General features: G+C 42.6%; 1 protein-coding gene across 4 annotated transcripts in view; it reads right to left on the bottom strand.

Moving 5' to 3' along the window:
• Window positions 1–23,940, bottom strand: part of BTBD2 (BTB domain containing 2) — a 239,590-nt gene that overhangs the window by 94,652 nt on the left and 120,998 nt on the right. For all 4 annotated transcript variants that reach the window (XM_073595242.1, XM_073595225.1, XM_073595219.1 and 1 more), the window contains one exon: window positions 4,794–4,986. In XM_073595242.1, coding sequence (XP_073451343.1) covers window positions 4,794–4,986 — 193 coding nt within the window. The remainder of the gene's footprint in view (window positions 1–4,793; window positions 4,987–23,940) is intronic.

Below are 23,940 nucleotides of genomic sequence, written 5' to 3'. Positions count from 1 at the left end.
AAAATAAATAAAAAAAAAATCTGATAGGGGTTATAACCCTCCCTTACTATATCAAAAATTAAAAAGTTTTGTCTATAGTTCTACTTGAATACCTACCTGGACAAGCCACCATCCTCAGCTCTGGAGATTGATCGGGTACATTGTGTGGGCCCTAACACTTGATCGGATAACTCCAATTCCAGAGATGCCCTCTGCAGGGTAAATTATTTCAGGATTGAGATGGGCGCTGCCATTCTCATCCAATCTTCTCCCCCTGCTGCTTCCCCTCTACTTCACAAGTACTAGAGCTGCAGAAAAGATTCATGTAGTGGCGCAGCGTTCGTGATGTTGAGGAGATCGGGTGCTGGGGAACAACAAGTGGAGAAGATCGGATAAGACATCCCTTCCTCTCCAGGTCACAGCAGTCAAGTATAGATGCAGCCAGCAGCTGTGAGCTTTGGGTCCCACTGGGCTCCACCTCCAGCAGGCATGGCGTTAACTGTGATGTAACCCAACTACAAAAAAAAATAAATACAATCTGATTAGAGCTCTACAAACCCCCCAACATTCTATTCAGAATACACAGAATCTAAATAATGGGGCTGCTGTAACCACTGCATTTTTTTATCTTTTGAACTTTAAAAAAAAAAAAATTTCTGCCAATTTAGGCCAATATGTATTCTGCTAAATATTTGTAGGAAAAAAAAAAATCCCAATAAGCGTACAGTATATTGATTGGTTTGCACAAAAGTTAAAGCGTCTACAAACTATGAGATATACATTTATGGAATTTTTTTTCCTTTTTTACTAGTAATGGCGGCGATCAGCGACTTATAGGGAGACTGCGATATTGCGGCGGACAAATTGAACACAGACACTTTTTTGGGGACCAGTGCTAAAATGCACAGTCACTGTACTGATGACAAGGGGTTAACTGTGTGCCTAACTGGCGTTTTACTGTAGTGGGGGAGATGCTTGTATTAGGTGGAAGGCATAGATCTGTGTCCCTGCTTTGCAGGAACGCAGGATCAATGCCTTCCTTACTGAAAGAACTGTGATCTGCCTAGTTTACATAGTTGTGTGCAAAATGGGCAGTAAAAAATGTTCAACTCACAACACGCCAAAATGTCCCATGAGCCACATGTACAGTGGGGAAAATTATTGTTTGATCCCCTGCAGATTTTGTAACTTTGCCCACTTACAAAGAAATAAAGGGACTATAATTTTTTAATCATAGGTGTATTTTAAATGATAAAGACATAATATAAACCACAAAAACACACAAAACAAATGCTACAAAATTAAGTTGCAGTTCAGTGGGTAAAATAAGATTTGACCCCGAAGCATGGCTTAGTACTTTGTGGAGAAACCCTTGTTGGAGGCAAGACGTAGTTGGTAACCAGGTTTGCACACATCTCAGGAGGGATTTTGGTCCTCTTCTGTACAGATCTGCTCTACTTTAGGTTTCTTGGCTGTCTCTTCACAACTCAAAGTTTCAGCTCCCTTCATAAATTTTCTATAGATTAAAGTGATTGTAAAGGCTTGTTTAAAAAAAAAAAAAAACACACTAACATGTTATACTTACCTTCTCTGTGCAGTTGGTTTTGCATAGGGCAGCCCTGATCCTCCTCTAAGGTCTGAAGACTGGACTAGGCCACTCATAGTAGGTGAGGTTGAAAAAAGGCACAAGTCCAACCTATGTGTGTGATTATAATCCATGACCTTAAATGTGCTTCTTCTTGAGCCACTCCTTTGTTGCCTTGGTGGTATGTTTTGGGTCATTGTCATGCTGGAAGACCCATCTTCAGTGGCTCCTCAATGAGGCAAAGTCGGCCTGTACCTTTAGCAGAGATGCAGCCCCAAAGCATCAGGTTTCCACCTCCATGCTTGACTGTAGGGATGGTGTTATTGGTGTTATTAGGGTCATAGTCAGCATTTTTTTTCCTCCAAACACAGCGGGTCAAGTTAATGCCAAAGAGCTTAATTTTGGTCTCATCTGACCACAGCACTTTCTCCTAATCCTTCTCTGAATCATTTAGATGTTCATTGGCATGACTGTACATGTGCCTTCTTGAGGAGTGGGACACCCTGTGTTTGGAGGAAGAAAAATGAGGACTATGACCCTAGGCACACCATCCCTACAGTCAAGCATGGAGGTGGAAACATTATGCTTTGGGGCTGTTTCTCCGCAAGGAGGTACAGACTGACTTTACCTCATTGAGGGGCCAATGGACGGGGCCACGTATTGTAAAATCTTGGATGAGAACCTTCTTCCCTCAGCCAGAACACTGAAGATCTGCCATGTATGGGTCTTCCAGCATGACAATGACCCAAAACATACCACTAAGGCAACAAAGGCGTGGCTCAAGAAGAAGTACATTAAGGTTATGGACTGACCTAGCCAGTCTCCAGATATTATTCCTATAGAAAATTTATGGAGGGAGCTGAAACAGAGTTGCCAACAGCCAAGAAACCTTAAACCTGATCACCAACTTAAAAAAAAAAAAAAAAGTTTTGGAGCTTCTTTTGGGCGATTGCTGCATTGTAGGGCGGCCCATCCAAGTGGCATGCATAGGGCAGCCCATCCACTTGGATGGGCTGCCCTATGCATGGACAAGTGAAAATGCTCCAAAACGCTTAAAAAAATAGATAAAAGAAAAATGCGCATGTGGGAATGCGAGTTCCTTTTATGCAGAGATGTGAATGGGGCTCTACAGTGTTTCTGTCCACTACCTCCTATGTACTTGTATAAAGATGGACACACACTATGCAATCCGATTATACAATCTCTGTACACCTTCCTTTAGATTTTTTTAGAAAAATGTAATAGGAGGACACACCTATCTACCCATTCACTCTGTATCCAATCAGGCAGATAGATAGATCTAAAAGGAGCTTGTACAAATCAGATTGTATAGTGTACGGTGAACTTTACAGAACCCAGAACACAATTCTCCTGTTTTCAGTACTACAGCTCTATCCATATAGGCCAGTGATGGCAAACGTTGGCACCCCAGATGTTTTGGAACTACATTTCTCTTGATGCTCATGCACTCTGCAGTGTAGTTGAGCGTCATGATAAATATAGTTTCAAAACATCTGGTGTGCCAAGGTTCGCCATCACTGATATAGGCGGTCATCTGATCGCCCAGCACACTCCAAATGAACAATTTATGCAAGATGAAAGTTAAGGTAGAAGAAAAAAAGAACAAAAAATAAATAAAAATGCCTGTGTATTTAGTAAGAACAGTGATCACTGATTGATTGCATTTCATTTTAAAAAACGTGCACCTATTTCAGCGATTTACAGCTCACTCATCAACCCAGACTAAGACCCCCTATATGCTAGCCTGGGAAAGAGATCTAGCTCAAGAATGGGATCTTGAAGAAGAATGGAATAGGAACACGCTCAGGGCCACCAAGGGCTTCTTGAACATATAATTTTTAGGTTGGCTTCAGCCCATACCAAGATTGGTTAAACTCTACCCCTCTACCACCCCAATCTGCTTCCGAGGCTGTGACCACATAAGGAGACATGCTGCATGTCTGGTGGGAATGTCCCAAAATCAGAAACTTCTGAAATAAAGTTTAACATGCTCCAAAAAAAATCTCAGGCTTAAGCATCCCAAACTCCCCTCATATTGCGCTGCTCAATTACCCAATACCCTCTGCTGCTAAAAGCCTACAAAGACTCATTTTATTCATATTTACGGGTGCAAAACTGATCATCGCCAGAGCATGAAAACAACCATCCATTTTCTTCACTATAGCCAAGAGGAAAATCTCCTGGCTTATGGCCGAGGAGAAAATGGTCAGTAAGCTCCTAAACTCCACGGGAAAGTTTGAGGCGACCTGGGAACCTTGGGCATAGTTCATGAAAATTTTGATCTTCCTGTAGAGCTTTCGGGTCACCATATTTTATATTTATATTTTATTTTATGTTTTTTTCCAATCAAATCTCTTATCTATATACACTATATTCTCTCCCCCTTCTATCCTTCTTGTCTATTCTTCACCCTCCGACTCTCCCCCTTTTCTCAATAAGCCTGGAGGAATCAAGGTTTTCATATTAAGGGCCGTGGGGGGCCTCTGGGCTCTGCCATGGCCCCTCTCCATATCATTCCTCTTGGTTTGATAGTTTATACCAACTCTATGCTTGCTATACTATGTGTGGTTTCTAATATGCTGCAGGAATTTTCTGCTCATTAAAAACATATGAGAGCAAGGCGTGCAGTCACTCCCCCCATAACAGTTGGGGTGTCGGGGGGGTAGTGGTAGGTTGCACAGAATTTACTGTCCATGCTTGTCTGTTAGTGTTAGTCCAGTTGTATTCATCTGTTCGATTATCTTTTCCATGTTATGTTTCTTTTTATGATTCATTTTGTTTTCTGTAAATCCTTAAACAATATTGATAAAAAAAATGTGCACCTGGAAGTGTGTAGTAGATGGGAGGGTAGATAATACAGGGTGTGTGCTAATGAGGTCAGCAGGTCAGCAGGTCAGCTGGTTAACTCCTTGTGTCAGGACCTATAGTCCAGGAAGTAAGGCAGAAGTAATGGAGAAGTGTTTTTAAACAGCCATGGGAAAAGTGAGGTGAGCGTGTGTAGGATAAAAGGAAAGAGGTTTTTTTTTTTTGCAAAGGAAGTACATTAATGCTATATTGGTACATAGGGGAGCTGTAATTTAGAAAACAAAAGTGAACTTGGCCTTTAAAGCAAATCTGTTGCTATGCCTTATATTGCAAAGTAAGAACGCAGACTGGACCACGTGTTTTTTTTTTTTTTTTTCAAAATTAAGGTATATAATGCACGTACCTTATTCGGTCACTAGTGCCACTATAACCCCAGCGGCTTTCTACTTGCTGGAAACGGTTAATATTACATTCTTTCCCTCGCAAGCAACATCTTGGCCTGTCAATAAATTCCACTCGAGGTTTGGGATTCACTGTAAAATGCAGAAACAAGCTCACGACCTCCCTATCAGTAAGTATACCGGACTGTGCTGGACCTAGGAAACAGCAAAAGGAATTAAAGTAGAAAAAAACAACATGCATGTAAACAAACATACTAGCATGGAGATTTATTAAATGTACTATAAAATGTATTTAAAGCAATTACAAATCAGACTATACAACTTTCTGCACATTTTTTGAGCTTCATCAACAAGTATGCAGAGTGAGGGACTACCTGACTGGATACAGCTTTTTTGGCTATATTTTATGGTTCAGTCTGTACTCCTATGACTCATTTTCAGTGGACAGCGGGCTAGTGAGTGCTGGAGGGGAGAGCAGAGAGCTGCTGACCGACAGTCACGGCTCTATGCTCAGAGCAGCGTTTGATTGCTCAGTGCTCACTGCAGAGCCGGTGGGGGACAGATGCAACACTGGATTGATGCTGCATCCACCTAGGCAAGTATAATTTTTTTTTTTTTTTTTAAATCCTGAACTTCTTTTAAAAAGTTAATGAAAGGATTTGGCAACTCTATAAAACATCTACTACAAGAAGTCAAATTATAAAACCACATATGTGATGTATATACCAATAAGACTTTCTTTCTGTTCCTCCCAAGTCCTTCCTCTAACATCAGTACCATTTAATCCATCCAGCAGAACTAATTAGGGGGGGCAAAACTCTTCCTTCTGCAATGAAATCTTGCACTTATGTTATCCTTGCATCCATTACACTACAGCTGTATGCAGGCAATGTGCGTGGCTATGAGCATTGTCACTCCCCTCTGGACTGTTTGTCAGTACCATGCTCCATACACATCCTTTCAGACTGACTGCCCACTGCCTGCCGTTTGCTCAGCCCTAAGTTCTTATGGTTCATGTAGTTTCAGCAGGTGCTTGCACGTCATGATGTGTAAAAACTGCTTTATCTCTCACATTCTCCTACACCGTCTGGAAGCGTGCACAAATAAATAAAGCGCTAATTTTACAAGCAACATTTACCACTTCGAAAACAGATAAATTACAATTCTTTTGATAAATGTAATCAGGCAGTAAAAACAGACATTTTCACATGAACTTGAATGACTATACACACATTTTTTTCTTTTTGGAGGAAACATTTACCTCAATGTGCACATTATACTTTTAATCATATTAACAAAGAATTCGGGCATCTTTGGTCATAACCGAATTACCGTTATTAACCGAATAATCGATTAATTGAAACAATTGGCCAACTAATCGATTATGAAAATAATCGTTAGTTGCAGCCCTAGTGCATAACTCTTCACCCCCCTAAAGTCAATACTTTGTAGAGCCACCTTTTGCAGCTATCACAGCTCCAAGTCACTTTGGATAAGTCTTTATGAGCTTGCCACATCTTACCACTGTAATGTTTGCCCATTCCTCCTTGCAAAACTGCTCCAGCTCCTTCAAGTTGGATGGTTTGCACTTGTGAACAGCAATCTTTAAGTCTGACCACAGATTTTCTATTGGATTGAGGTCTGGGCTTTGACTAGGCTATTCCAACACATTTACATGTTTCCCCTTAAACCACTCATGTGTTGCTTTAGCAGTGTGTTTGGGGTCATTGTCCTGCTAGAAGGTGAACCTCCGTCCTAGCTTTAAATCACAGAGTGGTACAGGTTTTGCTCAAGAATATCCCTGTATTTAGCACCATCCATCTTTCCCTCAACCGACCAGTTTCCCAGTCCCGACTGCTGAAAAACATCCCCACAGCATGATGCTGCCACCACGTTTCACTGTGGGGATGGTGTTCTTTGGGTCATGTGATGTGTTGGGTTTGCACCTAACATAGCGTTTTCTTTGTTGACCAAAAAGTTCAATTTTAGTCTCATCAGACCAGAGCCCCTTCCTCCATACATTTTGGGAGTCTCTCACATGCCTTTTCGCAAACTCAAAATGTTTGATTTTGTTTTTTGCTGAAAGTAATGGCTTTCTTCTGGCCACTCTGCCATAAAGCCCAACTCTATGAAGCGTACGGCTTATTGCTGTCCTATGTACAGATATGCCAGTGTCTGCTGTGCAGCTCCTCCAGGGTTACCGTAGGTCTCTGTGCTGCCTCCCTGATTAAGGTCCTCCTTGCCCGGTCCGTGAGTTTTGGTGTGCAGCTGTCTCTTGGCAGGTTTGCTGATGTGCCATGTTCTTTTCATTTGGTTGTGATAGAGTTGATGGTGCTCCTAGAGATCATCAATGATTTGGATATTTTTTTTTTTTTTTTAATAACCTAACCCTGACTTGCATTTCTCAACAACATTGTCCCTTACTTGTTTGGAGAGTTCCTTGGTCCTCGTGGCAGTGTTTAGTTAGTGGTGCCTCTTGCTTAGTTGTTGTGGCCTTTCAAAAAAGGTGTGTATATGTAATGACAGATCATGAGACACTTAGATTGCACACAGGTGGACATCATTTCACTAATTATGTGACTTCTGAAGGTAATTGGTTGCACCAGAGCTTTTTATGGGCTTCATAACAAAGGGGGTGAATACATACGCACATGACAATTATCAGTTTTTAATTTCTGAAAAATAGTTTTATGCATATATTTTTCTAATTTTACTTCACCAACTTAGAATATTGTGTTCTGATCCATCACATATAATTCAGATTAAAAAAACATTGAACTAAAACGGCTGTAATGTAACAAAAAAGGTAAAAAGCCAAGGGGGTGAATACTTTTGCAAGGCACTGTAACTGGATGTTCTTTAGGTATCTGCAGCTTCGGCACGCTTTCCTCCAGCAGTTTCCCTCTCAGATTACGTTAGATTCTGACCCTACTGAGAGGTTGCTGACCTCAGGGTATTGGATAAACCCCCGTCTTCACCATCTTCCTCTATCAAATGGCTTACTCAACCAAGGTGGACCGAGTGCATTAAAAGTGGCATGCTGACATCCCTGACCTAGAGGAAGATGACTGGGATCACTGCTTAGGTTCATTAGGAAGTAAAACTAAAAAAACTAAAATACTGTGGTTGCACAAAGGTGCACACCTTCTTATAACTGGGGAAGTAGCCGTGTTCAGAATTAAGCAATCGCATTCCAACTCTTGTTAAATAGGAGTCAGTACACAGCTGTCATCATTGAAAGTGCCTCTGATTAACCCCAAATAAAGTTCAGCAGTTCTAGTAGGTCTTTCCTGACATTTTCTTAGTCACATACTACAGCAAAAGCCATGGTCCGCAGAGAGCTTCCACGACATCAGAGGGATCTCATTGTTAAAAGGTATCAGTCAGGAGAAGGGTACAAAAGAATTTCCAAGGAATTAGATATACCATGGAACACAGTGAAGACAATCATCAAGAGGAGAAAATATGGCACAACAGTGACATTAAGAAGAATTGGACATCCCTCCAAAATTGATGAAAAGATGAGAAGAAAACTGGTCAGGGAGGCTGTCAAGAGGCCTACAGCAACATTAAAGGAGCTGCAGGAATATCTGGCAAGTACTGGCTGTGTGGTACATGTGACAACAATCTCCTGTATTCTTCATACGTCTGGGCTATGATGTAGAGTGGCAAGACGGAAGTCTTTTCTTACGAATAAAAACATCCAAGCCTGACTAAATTTTGCAAAAACACATCTGAAGTCTCCCAAAAGCATGTGGGAAAATGTTTTATGTACTGATGAAACTAAAAAGGTTGAACTTTTTGGCCATAATTCCAAAAGATATGTTTGGCACAAAAACAAAACTGCACACCAACAAAAGAACACAATCACAAAACCTTCAACCTTCTGCTAGAAAGCAGAACATGAAGAGGAACTTCATCTTTCAGCATGACAACGACCCAAAGCATACATCCAAAATCAACAAAGAAATAGCTTCACCAAAAGGTGATTAAAGTTTTGGAATGGCCCAGCCAGAGCCCAGACCTGAATCAGATTGAAAATTTGTAGGGTGAGCTGAAGAGGGCTGTGCGCAGGAGATGCCCTCGCAATCTGACAGATTAGGATGTTTTTTTTCAAAGAGTGGGCAAATATTGCCAAGTCAAGATGTGCTGTAATAAAATCAAAAGGTGCTTCAACAAAGTATTAGTTTTAGGGTGTGCACACTTATACAACCATATTTTATTTTTACTTTCCTCCACCTAAAAGACTTCAGTTTGTTGTTCAACCGAGTTGTACAATTTATAGGTCACATTAAAAAAGGTGGAAAAAGTTCTGAAATTATTTATCTTTGTCTCATGTCTCACAGAAACCTGACATTTTAATTATCGTTGTCTAGACTTTTTATATCCACTGTACTTCATGTATCTGACAAATTTCTTTGTTAAAAAACAAACAAAAGAGAATTAGTATCAGGAGCCATCTGCTTACGTTTCTCTTAATTTAGCTAAAAAAAAAAAAAAAAAATCCAACATGGCAGGTCAAGGGACATACCTCATCATGTCCATGGCTACCTTTGTAAAACCTGTTTCTTTATCCAGCCCCTATCTCCAAGATATATATGCACGCTCCCTTTAGGTATATAAACGGGGGAAAAACAAACAAACACGTGTTCAGATACTCTTCCCCTCAGATCACGACTGCATTAATTTTCCATTACTCACACAGCTGTGAAAAGGAGTGAACAAAAAAAATAAATAAAAGATATATATATTTGCTCCTAACATTCATGGACAACAGACTGTTCTAACATTTAAAAGGCAAACTCAGTAAAACTCCTCACATTATGAGAATGCAGGGCAATCTCCTTAAGATTGAAGGGCAATGGACACTACCTTAGACAGAATGGAAGGTCCAAATCTCAGTACTAACTTATGCGTATGAAGGACAAGAAAAGGCTTTCAAGATATAAAGGGCAACTCTGAGACTTGCCTGACTGAAGTGATGGTGAAAAGGAATGGCTACCTTCTGAGACAGCGTAAAGAGAAGAACCTTTAGATCAGTTTCAAATGGGAGCCCTTGTACAACACAGAGCACCAAACTATGGTCCTATAGAGCGTTTAAGTAGATCAAAACCCTAACTGGACGGAATTTAATTTGCTAAAGCACTGCTTATCTAACTGCTGTTGATCCCCTCTAGCCTCATTTTAGACATTTTCTGTCTACATGAACTCATTTCAATGTTGCCACTGCTCTGTACTGACTTCCTGATAGTGACAGTGGCTAACCATGCCATGAGATATACTTCAGCACAGTGCCTTGTAATGTCCACTAGGCGCACAGGTGACAGGGTGAGATCGCATGACTACAACTGGTAGACAGTTAACCTATAACAGGAAGTGCCCGAACAAGGACTTTAATGGCAGGATCACTAGGCATTATTTTAATGCAAGCCAACATTAACAGGTTAAAGCTCTTATCAAAGATTAATGGAGTTTAAAGGGGTAGTAAACCCTCAAACCTCGTAATTCTCGCAACAGGAACAAGCACACCAGCTCCGGCCGGTGTCTCGTGTCCTGATTGTATAGATTGATAGCATCGGCTCCCGCTGCTGTGAATCAAATCCAATGACGCAGGCGCCGGGGTCGAGTTCTGCTGTCTGTGTCAATAGACGCAGCAGCAGGACTCGGGAGCACACCCGCACGGGTGTCCCGAAGGAGAGAGCTTCTCCGACGGGGCACTTGAGAAGAGGAGGAGCCACCAGTGCCGCTGAGGGATCCAAGAAGAGGAGGATCGGCCCTGAGCATAGCAGAGATGACCACACTCATACCATAGTTAGGCTTCAAAGCCATGCCATTAAAAGCCAGCCACTGAGAAGCAGGATGCAGAATAAGATCTTGACAAAGAAGCACTGGCTAAGCTAGAAGCAGCCACAGGGCACCTGCAATCATGCAAACCAACTTAGGAGTACCAGCTGCATCTTGGCCAGTCCAGAGTCATCAAGTTGGTGGGGAATCTTTCTGATGTGACCCTCCACAGAAGTAACAGAAGTTTTAAATGAAGGGAACATGTAAATAAGGGAATAGTGCTGCCAAGAAGCGACCACAGTATCTAATGTGTATGAGAATGGGTCCCTTACACTGGCTATGAAATCTGCTCACCTTGCGATTTTATTGGAACGTCCGAAAATGCATGCTTAGTGTTCACTCCTTCTTGAGCAGATCTGATGAAACACTCCTTGGAGGAGTAACCATTCTCCTGAATTGATGCACTGAAAAGGAGAATTATGGCCAAAACGGTTTTGGTCATACTTTTCCTGTGGGTCACAGGAGTGCACATAGTTCTGCACTCATATTCAGCAGACAGTGGGCTAAAAGCACGTTGCCAATAATGTCGGGATCCGCACAGATGTCTGACCATCAGCAGGCTCAGCCTCTCAGCGCCCTGCAGAAAGCTTGAGCCAGACATTCTCGCCCAATCCACAGTTCAACGCTCCACTGAATTTGCTAAAGGTGGAGCTGAGAACCGGATCAATGCTCACATAGGTGAGTATGCAAGTTTCTTTTTTCTTACCTGCACTTCTCATAGCAACTCAAGGACGATACCTGCCAGTTCTCCACTATAGGAGAGCTATTAAAGTGGTTGTAAAGGCAGAATGTCTTTTACCTTAATGCATTCTATGAATTAGGATAAAAAGCCTTCTGTGTGCAGCAGCCCCCCTGAGCCCCCTCTCAATCTAGCAATGTCCACGAGTGCCTCGGCCGCCCAGGACACTACACTACTTATTCCCTCTTGGCTATGACACAGCAGCGGTGCCACTGGCACCCACTGCCATCAAAGTCCTTTAGCTAATGGAGAGAGGGAGCAGGGCGGGGAAGAACCGCGGCTCCGTGTCTAAATGGATACATGGAGCTGCGGCTCGGCTCAGGTGTCCCCATAGCAAGCTGCTTGCTGTGGGAGCACTCAACAGGAGAGAGAGACCAGGAGCACCCAAGAGGGACCCAAGAAGAGGAAGATCTGGGCTGCTCTGTGCAAAACCACTGCACAGAGCTGGCAAGTATAACGTTTGTTATTTTTATAGAAAAAAAAAAAAAACAAGACTTAACAATCACTAAGGAGGTGTTCTACCATGGCCATACATCTGCTGTAGCCATGATGATTTATATATTCCACTACTGTGGTGGTGTTAGATTGCGCTCCCACTGGGTGGCCTGTTGTATCTAATACAGTAAAACGTTGCATGAACTTCCAGTGGCTTGGATTCCTTCTGCATGCCCCCCTAACCTGAAAGGCTAGCATTTATGGTGAGAAGCCTCCTGAAGAGAGGCTCAACATCGCAAAGACAATTGGCAAATTAAACCAGTACAGCCAGACTACCTGGACCAGTAGAAGGCGGCGAATTTTCTTGTGTAAGTAAAGAGGAGCTCTGTCACTCAGAAAAAGACTGGTGTGGACCTGAGAAAATTCAGTACCTGATGAACAAAGTATTGCCAGACACAAAACAGTAGGAAAAAACTGCAGAAGCACAGTGAAAAACTCACGGGGCCCAGGCCCAGGTAGAAAAAGAAAAAGGGAGACCGAAAAAAAACAAAAAAAAAAACAAAACAAAACACTTTGATACTTTTATTTTCCCCAAGGGACACCGCAGATGCATCTGTGTTCAGCTTTTATTCACCTATTCATGTAGCAAGTTACGTTGTCTGTTTCCATCATACCATGCCTCAACATCCAATTTCAGAAAACTATATGTTTATGTGTTCCTGTTCTTTTAATACATTTCTTACATGTTTCTCAGGAGAAGACCTCATGGCTGACCGCAAGGTTTTTTTTTTTTAACCACTTCCTGCCCGGCCTATAGCAAAATAACGGCCGAGTGGTGGTTCAGTAATCCTGACTGGACATCATGACGTCTTTCAGGACATGGGGGCGGTGCATCAGTCTGACACACCACTACACCGATCTGGGTAAAGAGTCTCTTTACCACGTGATCAGCCGTGTCCAATCACGGCTGAGCACAGTGTAAACAGGAAAAGCCGTGCATCTGCTTTTCCTCACTTCCGTCTGACCGATCGGCGGTTCTCTTCATGGGGGGGGGGGGGTTTGCTGCACTGATTGATCATCAGCGCAGCCCCCTCAGGACCACCAGGGATGCCACCATGGATGGATGACCAGGTATGCCACACAGTGCCAATATGCCAGTGCCCACAAATGGTGCCAGTGCCCATTACTAACGCCTGCCAGATGTCTCTATCAGTGAAGCCCATCAGTGACATCTATCAGTGTCCATCAGTACCCGTGCAGGCTTTCAGTGCCCATCAGTTCTGCATACCAGTGCCACCTTATCAGTGCAGCCTCATCACTGCCCATCAGTGAAGGAGAAAAAAAAAAGTACTTATTCACAAAACAGAAACAAAGAAAACTTTTTTTTTCTCAAAATATTAGGTCTTTTTTTGCGCAAAAAAACAAAAAAAACAAAAACACAGCAGTGATCAAATACCACCAAAAGAAAGCTCTATTTGTGGAAACAAAATGATAAAAAATGTGTTTGGGTACAGTGCATGACCGCACAATTGTCATTCAAATTGCGACAGCACTGAAAGCTGAAAAGGGGGTGTAAGTGCCTGGTATTGAAGTGGTTAACAATGTTAGAGTGATTCTGTCCCAAGTCTGTCTTTATTAAACAAAAACATGCAAGAAGCCCAGCCTCTACTTTAACCTTTTGTTAGTGTTAAATTCCACCACAGCGGCACTTCCAGATGCCATCCAAACAAGAGCTCATGCCAACTCCTGAAATAGAACTATAATATATATATATATATATATATATATATATATATATATATATATATATATATATATATATATATAATACACACACACACACATTTTTTTATTTAGAGATGTGTCACAGGTACAATAAAAAGACAACTTCTCAGATCAATGTCAAGATGATGAGGCACAACCAATACGTCATGCTATCTTGCAAAAGGTCAAAACAAGCATTGAAGGCAATAAAAAATACAAACACATTCGTATCTACATGTAGGAAACCTTTCAAGCAGATTGTACCCAGGACAAGCTTGTTTGAGGGGGGATATCCCTAAATTGCCAGGGAAATCTATCACGTCATAGAGGGAAGTCTAAAGTGGGGTAGAGAACACTGTACACACAACATTTTCATCAATTTATTTTAAAAGAATTAGAAAGGAAGCAGAAAAGGGGGCATGGCCAGCAGCTAAGGAGATGGCAGCCTAAGGAGAGAGCTCTGTGAGAATCCAGAGCAATCCAGCAACAAGGAGCAAAACAGAAAGGCAGCGAAAGGTGATATAGATAGCCCAGGCACTCAGCTATTATCTGATATCAATATGTTAAAAAGAAAGCCCGAGCGGGGCCCCAGAAAGCTGATGCACTTTTTCGGCCTAGCCAAGGATCACGGACCTCAAGATGGCGGTGCGGCCGGGGCAGCAGTGGAAGCTCCAGGAACGAACGCCAGCATCTGGCATCCTCCCCAGGAACAAGCAACAGATCCTCGCCGAGCAGAACCCCTGTGCATAGCCCACAGAAGGCATCACAAAAAAGGTCAGTGGAGCATACATATCCAGGTGAGCTGGGGGGACATGACACGTCACAGGACAGTACAAAAGAGTTCATAGAACAAATGCATGACTTCCCCACCCTGGATCAGCCACTAACATACCATGATGAAAGATATGCTGGTTACATTAAGGGGCTCACTGCACAGGGACTGGATAATGGAATAATGTAATGCACAACTCAATTGAAAGCTGAAGTTGCTGCTATTGGGGACAGAGTCTCTCATGCAGAGGACAAAATGGGGGAATTTACCACAGCCTATAATGAGCTGGTTGATGCCTATAATGGAGCGGAGGATGAAATACTAGCGATTAAAAACAAAATGGCGGACTTAGAAGACCGCTCGAGGAGGAATAATGTAAAGCTGAGAGGGGTGACAATCTATAGCACCAGCAAATCTCAGGAAATATGTTCAGCAATTTATCTCTACGTTGCTGCCAGATACAACAGAGGGGGAGGTGATTGTAGATCATGCACACGTCTGCCTAAACCCAAGCATTTGCCCGACAAGGTACCACGAGACATCATTGCACGTATTCATTTCTTTCATGTGAAAGAGGACCTGATGAAATACACTAGGAAGAACTCCCCCCTACCTGACCCCTATGCAGATATTTCTGTGTATTCTGACATCTCACAACATACTATGCTGGCTAGGAAGAACCTCGCCATGCTGACAAAGCTTTTTCAAAACCACAAAAAACCCTATACATGGGGGTTTCCAACCAAAATCCTCATAACAAGGGAAAACAAAACCTACGCCATCACCAATCTGGAAAACGGCCTAAAACTAGCCAAGCAGTGGCTGCTCATTCCAGAAGAAGGAGAAGCCCACTCTACTTTACCTACTCATAAAATCTCCACTGGATGGCAAAAAGTTATACCTGGGTGAAAACAATGAGGACCAGCACTTGCAATTTGCAACACCTCACGCTTTTCTGTAACTTATCATGAATAAAATTCTGGATCTCAGGGAGCAAAGACCCCCACCGTGTTGAAGCAAATGTTTTCGCACATTGTGAACTGTCTCACCTTTTTTTGTGTTTTTCGGTCCTTTTTTAGTTATTTTCTTCTGTTTTACATGTACCTACAAGCTACGATGAACCCCTGCATTGGAATTCACAAGTGACTTCAGATCAACCAGAATTACATAGAGGTTTCAACTTCCAGCAATTAATTTCTTATCCTCTGCTGCCATCTACAGGTAATAGTAGAAATCTGCACTATACCAATAATTGTATGGATCAACACACAATAATAACTCCACAAAATAAATATGACCATTAAAAGTGTTTTCGCTTAATGCGCATGGCCTGAACAGCCCATTTAAAAGAAAGACCATGTTGCAAGAGGCAAAAAAACTTAAAGGGGACATTCTTTGCATACAGGAGACTCATTTCTCCCAGGACAAACAACCAAAATGCACGTATAAATCTTTTCTTCATATATTTCAAGCTTGTGCCCCAACTAAAAAATGTGGCACAATGATTGCAATCAACAAATCAGTAGCTTTCAAACTTCACGCAGCTGTAACGGACCCCAAAGACAGGTATATCATCTTGGTGTGTGAACTAAACAATCTGCTATATACGATAGTCAATCTGTATGCACCAAATACTGGACAAGCATCCTTCTTAAAAGCTCTCCACCATAAAATTAATAAACACAAACAAGGAGCTTTACTTATCTGTGGGGACTTCAACTGTGTGGTGGACACATCTTTGGACTGCTCATCCCACCAGAGCGCACACAGATATGAACTTAAAAAATTTCTTGCAGAAACTAATCTTTATGATACCTGGAGATGCATTAACTCTACAGAACGGGACTATACATACTTTTATGCCCCTCATAATTCCTACTCAAGGATTGACTTGATGTTATCCAACCTCAATATTCTCTGGTCACTGGGGCGTGATCTGACCATGTAATCGCATGAATTTTCTAAATCACTTAAAGAATACTTCCAACATAATGATAATACAGAGGTGAATGTGATGTCATTGTGGTGTGCTCACAAGGCTTACAGTAGAGGCTTGCTGATCCAAGCTGCGGCTAGGGAAAAGAGGCAGAAGACTAAAATTCTCACCAACCTAACAAATCTAAACACATTGGAGACACATAATAAACAAAGTCCCTCCCCTATCACCCAATCAGCACTTCTAGAATGTAGACAAAAGCTTAGGCTAGCCCTATTAGCAGACCATACAACATCTCTGAAACGCTTTAAAGCTACCTACTACGCACACGGCAACAAAGCAGGCAAACTCCTAGCTAACTACATACGGAAAAAACAACAAAACTCCAAACTAATCTCTATCACTGACCCTCATACAGGCCAAACAGTTTATCACCCAACTAAAATTGCCAATGCATTCCAGAAATACTATAGTGATCTATACAACTTGAAATCTGACTTAAAAACCCCCACAACCAAATGATCTCAATATAAACACCTTCCTTAATTCAGTAACCCTGCCCAAAATAAGTGAGGAAGCCTTAGACTCTTAATACACCAATATCAGAAAAATAAATCTTAGACACAATTAAAATTGCTCCCAGCACATAAATCCCCTGGCAGTGATGGGTTCTCTGCAGAATACTACCAGACATTTGCAACAATTCTTTCTCCACATTTACAAAAATTTATTTAACTACGCTGCCTCAACTACCTCTTTTCCCGAAGAGATGCTGGAAGCCACTATTGTAGCCTTGCCAAAACCAGGGAAGAAGCCGGACTGTCCTCAAAATTTTAGACCAATTTCGTTGCTTAATACTGATTTAAAAATATATGCAAAAATTATAGCTAACCGCCTAGCAATAGTGACCCCACAACTAGTCAAAGCAGACCAGGTAAATTATAAACAAATATATACCACGCTGTCTATAAAAGAAATCAAACAAAAATTGGAAAAAAAAAAAAAAAAAAAAACTTAAGCAGCCAGCACCGCAGTGGATAAAGTTGCAAAAATGACAAATTGGGGGAAATGTGCAGCGCTTATGTGATCATATAAACCATAACAAATATTATGAGTACAAAAAACGTGAATAATAAATGATGTGCTCAAAAATACTTCAAGCAGTCCTCTACTATGACACGTGATGTCTATAAACAGAGGAACTTGGACGTGTGATGTCCAAAAAAAGAGTCAGTGACAAGCTTCAATCATGTGTGATGATAATCCTCAACCACATGTGGATATAATATAGTGACAGTCTAACTTCAAATATGTATGATGTAATAACAGTCGATAGTAGATCCACCACCAAAGACGCCAGAAGCTGCTTAGCAGAGGAATTGAACTCAAATAGGTGTACACCTAGTGAGTCAATCAAGCTTTGTGGTATAATATACCAAGGGGATCAGATGCTCTATCCAGATATGACCTCCAGATGGACCCCCGAACAGGTGTAAGGTATGGATGGACTCAGATATAGGCAGTCAGCCCCGCCGTTAAAACAAAGAGGAAGGCATATAGCGTAACTCCGTATGGAAATTTTAATACATGAAAAGCAAAGGAAATACACTCACGTGTTTAGCAGGAAAATCAAGCGCTTGTATAAAGGAAGACAGTGGTCTCAGCATATCCTCCCACTTAAATCGGGAATATGGATCATCAAGCCGATTGTGATCACTTATGCATTTGTTTTTCTGGTACTTTGCTAGTTCTTGTTCTCAGACTATGGCCTTTAAAAGTTGTCTTTGATTGTATAGGGCATAGGGGGTAGAATAAGTTAATTTAAGTCCCCCATCCGGTCCTTTAGCTTGCAAGGAGTATCAGGCAAAATTAAGTAATTAGAGGTGGCTTTGTATGCATCAAGCGCGGTTCCAGTGTAAGTTTAGAGAACTGCCTGTTTTCTTTCAGGTCTACCTAAAGAGCCTGAGTAGGTGTGAGGAGAACGGTTCGCCCTCAGGTCCAATTTCTGGTTTAGGTTTTTCAAACGAAAATTAGGGAAGCCCCATGCTTTAGTTTTGTGAGCAAGCAGTATAAGGGCCAATACCACCCGGGGGGGGGGCGTCAGGGGGTGCAAGACCTATGTTCACTTAATGGACCTCAGAAATATTTTACGCCAAGTACAAAAGCCATCATTTCTTTATCGCCCATTGAGAGACACAGGAATGTTAGGAATTCTTCATGTCCAACTGAGGGGGCGCAAATGACACTAAGATTTAACAGATGTGGAGATCGCTGTGTAAAGCTTCGGAAGGAATCAACACTAGAATGAGTATAGTTGAGGAAGGGTCAACCAAATGCAGAAATTGTCATGACCAGGGGAGGGGTGCCAGGGATCAACCTGCTCCAGACCAGAACAGATAATTACCAATAAAAAGGAAAAACTGCTGCCTGAAGAAGCTATGGGCCTCCATCAAACTAAACACCCCACCCCCACCCTCCAAAACAAAATAGACACAGGTGGAATATCACACTACTGGAATGGGAGGAAACTAGACCAACAGCTATTGTGGTCAATAGAAGGAAAGGTTGATTAGATCAAGCCATAGAAAATAGGCAGATCCCTAAAGGAAAACTGGAACAGACATACTATGTCCATTAGCAAAGAACGGCAGAAAATACTTCAGGCTAGCATACCAAACCCTTAAAGCAGCATAAAATTGTTACTAAACCCAGGAGGAGGCTTGCATCCACTATATCTGGTCTTCCACAGTACACGGAAATGCAATTATTTTAGTAAACATAAAACTGCTAAATCCCCCTTTATCAGCAGTTAGGGCAGCCTTGAGACTTCTATAAGTTTCTGGTTAAAGCTTGTAGGAGGAGTTTTCATTCTCCCACAATTACCCCTTGACCCTCTGTCTGGACAGTGCTGATCCCATGCACTGTCCCAAGTAGAAAAATATATATATTGGAGTCAGTGGAAGGAAGAGATGATCAGAGGAGACAGGATTGAATAGCCTTTTTACACAATGCAGAGGATTAACCCTTTAGGTTCCACAGCGAGTATAACCAGCATGCTTTACTCCATATACAGACATTTTACTGTTGTGGGTTTAGTTACACTTTAAACCCAAAGGCCAGGGCCTCCACACTTTCAATACCCACTTAGGCCTGGTTCACACCTATGCATATTTTAGTGCGTTTTCAGTTTTTCAGAAACAAACACACTACAGTCCATCTAACATGGTTTCCTATGGGTCACGTTCACATCTGTGCATTTTAAGGAAAGGGCCAGGGACCAGCAGATAGTGTTTTTGGTTCCATAGACTTCAATGGAACAAAAAAACAAGTACTGAAAAATGCACCTGGAATATGCATATCAACTGCAACCTGCATAGTAGTGAACCAGGCCTCAGGGGAAATCTACAGCAGGGTAACTGTACTGCCTGCTGACCCTCCAGGGGAGTTCAGGACATTCCAGCACAAAACACTCACTTTTCAAAGTGGTGATCATCAAAAGAGGCGATCCGAAGACATTGGTTAGTAAAATTCTCCCAGGATTTGGGGGGGGGGGGGATGATCATTCCCACCCCAGACAGTCTGGCAAACAATGTTCGGGACTTCTTTAACCAGCTTAATGCCTTGCACAAAATTTCAAACTCAGAGGAAGAGACCAAAAAGGACAGAGACTGCATGAGAACAGGAGAACAGGGACCATGCTAAACGCGAATTCTACAACAATGTCATCAACTCCTACAGTAAACTAAAAAGAAAAATCAGCTACACACTAGAAAAGGGTCAAAAGTGCTCAGTAAGTGGAGGTTTTTTTTTTTTAATGCAACGATTTGAGTCAGGGCAGCACCACTTGAAGATTACACAAGATGCCCAGCACTAGACAGTAGTTAATTCGTAACTAGACAAGAATAGCAGACAATAGGACCCCCGGCTTTGCATGAACTTTGAAATTCTAGGAAACTGAGTCTTCAGGGAAGGTCTCTTGATTGACCCACAATGGGAATGCCAGGAAAAGGCAATACGGTGGGCATAAAGGTTAGTGCTGTTCGGAGGGTTCAGAACAGTTGGACGACACTGGAGAATCATGTCTTAACTAAGGAAAAGAGCAATAAGGACTTCCCCTTGTCAACCTCTATGATAGAAAAAGAGCCCAAAAAAGGTCCAGAGCCTGGAGGCAACATTATAGGCCAACCCAACAAAGTAGGCAAACCTGAGAAGATGCATTGATGGGGAGCAGTAATTCCTAAAGGGACAGGAAGGCTGCAGGAGGTACCCAGATCAAAAGGTCTAGAGTTGACCGCAAAGGGGGAAGACTAACTGGCCAAGCTGCGAGGAGGCAAGTGATCCAGTAGGATCAGCAAACTGGTCCATACAAAAGTATCAGATGAGACAGACTTCTAGCTTAGATATCTGCTGACTGAGTGGGAGGTAGACCCTGGCCACGTACAAAGTACTACAGCAGTAGTAGATGAAGGTTGGCTTTCCTCCACCCCATCCACACATTTCCTGCATTGAAAACAGGCACCAAGTCTAAAGACCAGGAACACCCAGAATGAGATTAAGAGTAATCAAAGAAAGATACCGCGCTAGTGCCACTAAAAGTGAGATACACAGACAGAATAAATGGAAAAAATGTAGCAGCGCTAGGAAAACACGTGAATTGATATAACAAATATTACTAAGTGTTAACCAAACTATAAAGAAGATTATGATCAGAGCATAAACCGTGACTATTGAAATTACTATGAAAAAGATCATGAATAATAAACACAAGTGAATAAAGGGTAAATGTTGATCAGTTGTGCAACTGTCCATAGCCCAAAGTCCATAAATCAAGTGTATACATGGAATAAAAAAAAACAGTGACGAATCCTCCACCACAACCAGAGTGTCAACACCACATGAAATACGCGCTTACCATATTGCAAGCTAGATACGCTTGCGGCTATTTACCCGGCCAGGGCCTTTATCCAGATATGGTAAACGGTGCCTCAAAATGGTCCAAAGGGCATAGTCAGCAAGTAGCATGAATCCACCAATCAGGAAGGTTCCAACAGTGCTCAGAAGTTGCCAAAAATGAGAAAAGAACTCACCATAGCATAATTCCGATAGGACATCATTTATTAAGAAAAATAAAATGCACTTACAACATCGAGAATTTAAAACAGCAACATTGTTAAGAGCAAGTCCAAAGAGAGGACTTATTTTAAAGGGCAAGTATGTTAGGATGATTACTTGGGGGCATCCCAAGTATAGAAAGCACCAGGGCACAAGGTTTTGCCCTTATGATGGAGGGGTGCTAAAAGGCACAAAAAGTAACCAACAAAGAACATAGAATTATTCAAACAGCCCTAAGGAGGGAGTCAAATGGTCAGTCGGTGAAATCTGTAAGGATAAACACACCAACATGTTTGGTGGCATTCTTGTTAAGATGCATGACTGGAGTGTCTACAGTGGGCAGAAAGCACTAAGCAATACATTTACTTTCAAAAAGGCAAAAAGCTCCTTCTACGATTCTTTACAGTAGTTGGTTCCAGTCCTCATGGATACAGATTTTAAACACCAAATGTATGTATTGGGAAAAGTCTTTCTAGCTGTGAACCTGTGACGGCCTGTCCATTAGGAGCGCAGGGGAGCCTGAGGCTATATAATTGGCTTCAAAAAAGGGTGGGCTCGGGGCGCAGAGCATTGTGCTCCAAGCCCACGCACTTATGTGATGTGTGCGGTGGTGGTTGGAGCAGAGAGGAGTAGAGGAGCGGAGGAAGCTGGCAGCAGTCAAGGAGCGTGCAGTCTCTGGTGGTGATGTGCAGAGGCAGAGTTACCATGTGGCCTGAGCTGGGAGAAAAAAAAGATGGCGATTTCTGTAGTTGGAGCGTGCCACAGCCCGGCTCTGTCTACTTGGCTGCTCTCCTACTGCTTCATCCATCTGCCGTGCCAAGGGGGGGTGGGGGGGAGTCGCGATTGTGGATGGGGCAAGTCCGCGGACCCGGTGGCGGGTTTGTTTGCCGCCCCCCTAAAAAAAAAAAAAAAATGGAGCACCAGCCGCCACTGGTGAGAGCTCCAATTATCCTAGGCTTAGTACAGCAGGATACTCCCCCAAATGTAGGGTAGAAGGTATCATTCGGGTTAGAAACCACTTCTGGTAAATCTGAGTCATATGGAATCTGCTCAAATACAATCTCTTCAGGAGTAAACTGAGGACCCTGAAATGGTAATAGGAGCGGATCGCGCTATCTGTGCACAAAACGACAAAATAAAAAGTGGATATAAAGGGTGCCTGTGGACACAGGCCTGTATTCCCAAACCCAAGCAGCTGGTACCGATAAGGGTTGCAGTTGGCCAAAGCATTGAAGGAAACAAAACCAGATAATGCATGAGGTGCTTCAAAAGCACGAGCCGAAGTGGTAGTATGGTGTTTCCTCCAAGCTGAATGACCAACAGAAATAGATTAAAGTGATTGTAGGGGTTCTTTTTTTTAAACAAACATGTCATACTTACCTTTACTGTGCAGCTCGTTTTGCACAAAGTGGCCCCGAACCTAGTGTTCTGGGGTCCCCTGGCGGCTTCTCCCCGCATCAAATATCCCCGAAAAGAGAAGCACTCTTTTCCAGGGGGGTTACTTTGCGGGCGCACTCCAGAGTCCAGCATTTGCGTCCATAGACACGAATGCCGGACTCGGCCCCTTCCTCCGGCACTCACATCATTGAATTTGATTGACCGCGGAAGCCAATGGCTGTGTTGCTATCAATCTATCCAATCAAGAGCCGGGACCCAGTGGAGAGAGGGAGAGCGCGTTTCTGGCGACAGAAATACAGGGCTCAAGTAAGTAAAACGGGGGGGGCTAGGGGGCCGGTCACTGCCAGACGTTTTTTCACCTTAATGCATAGGATGCAAAGGTGAAAAAACACGAGGGTTTACAACCCCTTTAATGTTACAGTGACAATAGTTCCCTGCAAAGTGAGACTAACGGTTTATCCCAAAACACTGAATTTTACACAGTATTTGGTATATGCACCTTTGGCATCAGTTCTTCCCCATTGCTCATTATATTTTGCTGCGTTTGGTCTACCGGACCAAACGCAAGCCTTCCTTGGTCTGCTGTAGAGAAGCATCCCCAGAGCATGAGGCTGCCATCACCATGCTTCACGGTATATACTAGATGTCTTTATGGTGACATGCAGTGTTCTGTTTACTCCAAAAACAGGCATTTTGTCAGATGGCTAATAGGATTAAAGGAGTTGTAAAGTCAGCAGGTTTTTTTTTATCTTAATGCATTCTACGCATTAAGATAAAAAGCCTATGTGGAGCAGCTGCCCCAGCCTCCCTAATACTTACCTGATCCCCCATCTCTGTCCAGGAGTGTCTCAGCCATCCGACACTCTCCCTCCTGATTGGCTGAGACACAGCAGCGGTGCCATTGGCTCCCGCTGCTATCAGTCAGCCAACCAGGAGAGAAAGAGGGGGCGGGGCCGGGCCGCAGCTCCGTGTCTGAATGTGACTCGGCTGAGGTGCCTCATAGCAAGCTGCTTGTTGTGGGGGCACTCAAGAGGAGGGAGGGGCTAGGAGCACAGAAGAACAACCCGAGAAGGGGAGGATCCAGGCTGCTCTGTGCAAATTGCCTGCACAGAGCAAGTATGTATAAACATGTTTTTTTTCAATAAAAAT

The sequence above is a fragment of the Aquarana catesbeiana genome, linkage group LG01 (genome assembly GCF_042186555.1).
Source record: "Aquarana catesbeiana isolate 2022-GZ linkage group LG01, ASM4218655v1, whole genome shotgun sequence".
NCBI classification, from domain to species: Eukaryota; Metazoa; Chordata; class Amphibia; order Anura; family Ranidae; genus Aquarana; species Aquarana catesbeiana.
Note: the sequence above shows the minus strand (reverse complement) of the source record. Positions and strands in the feature narration are given on the sequence as shown.